Here is a 3926-nt window from a genome sequence, read left to right on the forward strand (position 1 = left end):
GCTGAGATAGTGTATTGATCATTTTGAGTTTTGTTGTGTTTCAAAACTTGGTAGCACAAAACCAATTTAGTTTAACCATTATGAATATGTTCTCCCAAAAAGCTTTTAGGGTTTAGGTTAAAGATGCATTTTGCATTTTGTGGCATCTAATAAATGACATCTATTTAACTATTTTGTTAGGGCACACTATTATTCAAATAATATGGTTTATATAACACTGCCGATGTTAATCTTTTTTGTGACATGTGGTTCTGCAATAACGACTTAGAATAATGCGAATTATGGTATTCTACTTATTGAAGTTACTAAAGGTATCATTCCGAGTACCTCTTTTCATTCCCTTTTTATCTTTTTATGTTTGTTAAAAACTTAAAATTGTTACCATGTATGTTACCGTTTGCTTTTGACATAGCAAGAAGCAATGGGGCTGGTGATGTTCAATCTGACTTATAACTACTATTTGACGAGGCGATTTGTTTGTCAAAATTTTCAAATGTGTTATTTGGCAAAGAGACTTTTTTTAAGTTCATTGGGCAACCACATTGAATAATTCTTGAAAAACACGTCATTTACATCTTTCTCATTTCGTTAAGGTACATATATTGCTCAACTTTTTCCCCCATTTAAATTTGATAACTTGGCAATTTTTAAGGTTATTGAAGTTGCAGGGATATTTCTGTTTGTGTTAAACTTATTGACTTTCTGACAGGTGGTAATATTCTATGCTTGCCTCATCAGCTCAGCACTGCACAATGGGCCCTAAAGTAGATGGCTATGGTGTTGCCTTCTAATTTAGGATTTTGGATAGACAATAGGCATTGTCTGGAAAGGAGAGTAATAAGCATGGTCATTGATTTTATCACTATTTTGTCAAATGCATTAGTTGTATAAGTTGTATAGAGTTGGTGTACATTCACATAATTTATTTTTTATATCCATTCTATTGAAATGTTAATTTGCATCTTCGTTTTTCGTTCCAAATCTTAATATTTTATTAGTAAACTGTAAACATTAGAACTTGATGAGTACTAAAGATTGTTGTGCCTATAATCCACTATCAAATCAAGAATCTTCGTAGGCATTCCGTGTCGAAGGCACGGGCATTAACTAGTCCGTATAACAGTATAGCGTTGCCAATTACTTTTGAGTTGAACGCTCCATATTTAAGAGTTTTCCCAATTAGTTTTGAGTTAAATGTTCAATGTTTAAGAGTTTTCGGTAGAGTCAAAGATACGGTTGTATTTGCATATACGTTGGAGGAGATTAACTTTTAGTAATCCTAGGGACCCAAAGGACAGAAACGCGAGGACATGGATACTTCCTACCTTGCTTAAATTCAAGAAAACATGACACTTTTTGGAGGGTTACACCAACTTTGGTGAGAAGTTTACATTACTTGTATAAACAACCAATGTTATTTGATTCAACTGGCACTTGTTGACTAAACTCTACATATACTGCTACATACGATGGAACGGGGACCATCTCAATCTGAATTTAAAGATGGATTGATGTTTTGTTGACCTCTTTCAAGGTTTGTGTATGCATTCCGGTGCATAACAAATCTACTATGCAAATTCCCTACAGAGGATTCTTGAAAGGAAATATATACGCGAGGACAGGGGTAGCCTGCTGCATAATTGCTGAATGCCGAAGTGTTGAGTAGGTACTGAATTTTCCGCATTCAACAATAGAACCGGTGCTGAATGCTTACTTTGACAAAATGCTCGAAGCTCGTTGCCATTTCTTGCGATCACTGCTTTCTATATCAAACTGCACAACTATAACTAAATAGCAGATAACTACTGTCTTTCCCTAAACTGCTACCGTATAATGATGAAGGAAAGAAGATAATATGTCAAAAGGAAATACCTTTATCTCGATCGCCAGCAGATTGAAAAAGAATCGCCTCCTGATAAAACAAGCTATTCGGGATCAGTAAATAAAGAAGACCACCTAGAAAACCTCGGTAACAGAAAAGTAATATCTGATCATACGAATAACAATACCCGTATCACTGCTGCATGTACTCTAATTCTCCTCCTAATTTCCTCTCTGTTGTGTTGCTTTTCTAAGTCCAAAGTGTAATGAAAGATCGAGAAGCATTTAAAACAAGAGCCGCTTCCTACAAAAAGAATCAACAATTTAGGCCGGGTATAAATAAATTAACAAGAAAGCTTTGTTTAAGACTCGAGCTGGAAGTAGAAACTTGATCGCACAGAAACTATAATGTAGAAAATTAACACGCCGATTAGAGGATAAATAAAAGCTGTCTTATGCATGTTATGACTAAACCAATTTAATCCTCAATATATGCTCGCAACTTCATCACCCCTTATATGGATCTTATATCATAAGCACGCACTCCAGCTTCCCACTTCATATTGTTTTGCATGCGGTGCATGTTATGATCAAGTGAGGGAATCAAAAAATAAAGTTCTCAGTCGTAAGGATAATGATAACAATGTGACCTCACTGAAAAGGCACATATTCAGAACAAGTTCTTAACAATTTAACAGGGTTGCCAGGGGAGGAGTACCAAGAACCTTATATATTGCTGAGTAAACACTAAACATGAACTTAAGTTCAGCTGATACAGATGTTCAACAAGACATAAACAGCGATATTGAACCCATCCAAAGAGTTTTATCCTCTATCAATGATTGAGAAGCTCTTGGTCCAGCTCCCTGCTCCCACTTCTTCAATCAAGAGGTGTTGACACATATTAATAGCAGATTCCAAAGGCTTTCGCCAACTAGTTCAATTCTGTAAAAATGCTCATATGTGCCAACATGACTAATGTCAACATGACTAATGTCCCCTCATATTCAAATTTTCGAGCAAATATGACTTTGAATTGCATGTAATAGAAGGTGTTGAAACACAAAGGAAAATTTTCACATAACACCAACCCCATATTCCACAACAAAGTTAGGAAATTTTTCGAACACAAAAAATCATTAATTCCTTTTACAGAATGATTGTTAGTACCAGATTCGGCAGTATTGCTATTCTGGCGAACAGATGATAGTTGGACATCAGGTGAGCTGGTGGAAGAAGAGTCATCCTCTCGAATGGCGTCGCTGAAGTAAGTTGTATTCGTCATTCTTCCTAGCCTGGAACTAAAAATGTGTGAACTTTAGTGATCTGCACAGTTGAAGAGAGAAGGGGTAAAATAATACTATTATACTGCTATGCAGTGGGGGCGTGAGCGGAGAGGGAGAGATTGAGTGGAGGGAGAGCAATAGAAATGAGGACAGGCAGAAACCAACCAAATGATTTTTTGTCCAAATACCCCCTGTCGGCCTAGATCTTTAGAATCTCAAAAGTGTATAGATAAGACCTAGTAGTAGCTAGCTAGACTTGGAGACAAAGGTAGATAACCATGTTCATTTTTCTTTAACCAAAGAGACCATATGGAAGGAAAAGTGAGTCCACTTGAGGAATGATATTGCTGATCCAAGTGAAAAGTTAAAAGGTATATTATATATACAATAATCAAATTGAAAAGGAAAATGAAGCAAAAAACAAGAAAGTGAAAGCTCATCTGTCTATAATATGCAATGTCCTTGGTTACACGTAACCGGAGCACCAGATGCCAGCATCGCTTATTTCTATCGTACATACCACGACCCTTCTAGCTGGCTCAACATTTTATACTTTCATCCTTTATTATTTTTCTTTCATTTATTAAGTCTCTTAAAGTCTTTCGTGGACAAGGACTTTTTCATTGTGAAAATGTCTGCAAAAATTCCAAACAATAGGAGAAGGTGGACTTTAGTTTGGAGAGGAACTTGAGAAGGAACGACAATCATATATATATCCACACATTTCGCGTTATGTTCCGTGTGTGCGCAACCATCCTGTCGTGTTCGGCCATCATGTCATCATGCCTAATTTGACATTTTTGGCTAGTGCACATTCGC

At 36.3% G+C, this 3926-nt stretch overlaps 1 protein-coding gene across 6 annotated transcripts; it reads right to left on the minus strand.

Moving 5' to 3' along the window:
• Window positions 1-1313: 1313 nt before the first annotated feature.
• Window positions 1314-3557, minus strand: LOC147499594 (uncharacterized). 6 transcript variants are annotated; one of them, XM_086561352.1, is made up of 5 exons: window positions 3273-3557; window positions 2992-3122; window positions 2010-2125; window positions 1873-1912; window positions 1314-1787 (listed from the first exon to the last, which is right to left on the minus strand). In XM_086561352.1, the coding sequence occupies exons 2-5, from the start codon at window positions 3104-3106 to the stop codon at window positions 1711-1713; spliced, it is 348 nt and encodes a 115-aa protein (XP_086417478.1). In that variant the 5' UTR covers window positions 3107-3122; window positions 3273-3557; the 3' UTR covers window positions 1314-1710. The 6 variants fall into 6 exon arrangements, with proteins under 6 accessions (XP_086417478.1, XP_086417477.1, XP_086417480.1 ...); XM_086561351.1 differs by having other exon boundaries at window positions 2992-3147; window positions 3273-3546; XM_086561354.1 differs by lacking the exon at window positions 3273-3557 and having other exon boundaries at window positions 1314-1763; window positions 2992-3266.
• Between the last annotated feature and the right edge of the window lie 369 nt (window positions 3558-3926).

This window comes from Coptis chinensis, chromosome 5 (assembly GCF_015680905.1).
Source record: "Coptis chinensis isolate HL-2020 chromosome 5, ASM1568090v1, whole genome shotgun sequence".
Classification (NCBI taxonomy): Eukaryota; Viridiplantae; Streptophyta; class Magnoliopsida; order Ranunculales; family Ranunculaceae; genus Coptis; species Coptis chinensis.

What these genes read in the sequence shown, in the direction of transcription:
- LOC147499594 (XM_086561352.1), bottom strand. Translation starts at nt 3,106, where the DNA reads ATGACGAATACAACTTACTTCAGCGACGCCATTCGAGAGGATGACTCT. An exon ending in TAGCAATACTGCCGAATCTG is followed by an intron (nt 2,126 to 2,991) that starts GTACTAACAATC and finishes TTCTTTTTGTAG; the next exon opens with GAAGCGGCTCTTGTTTTAAA. An exon ending in TACATGCAGCAGTGATACGG is followed by an intron (nt 1,913 to 2,009) that starts GTATTGTTATTC and finishes TTGTTTTATCAG; the next exon opens with GAGGCGATTCTTTTTCAATC.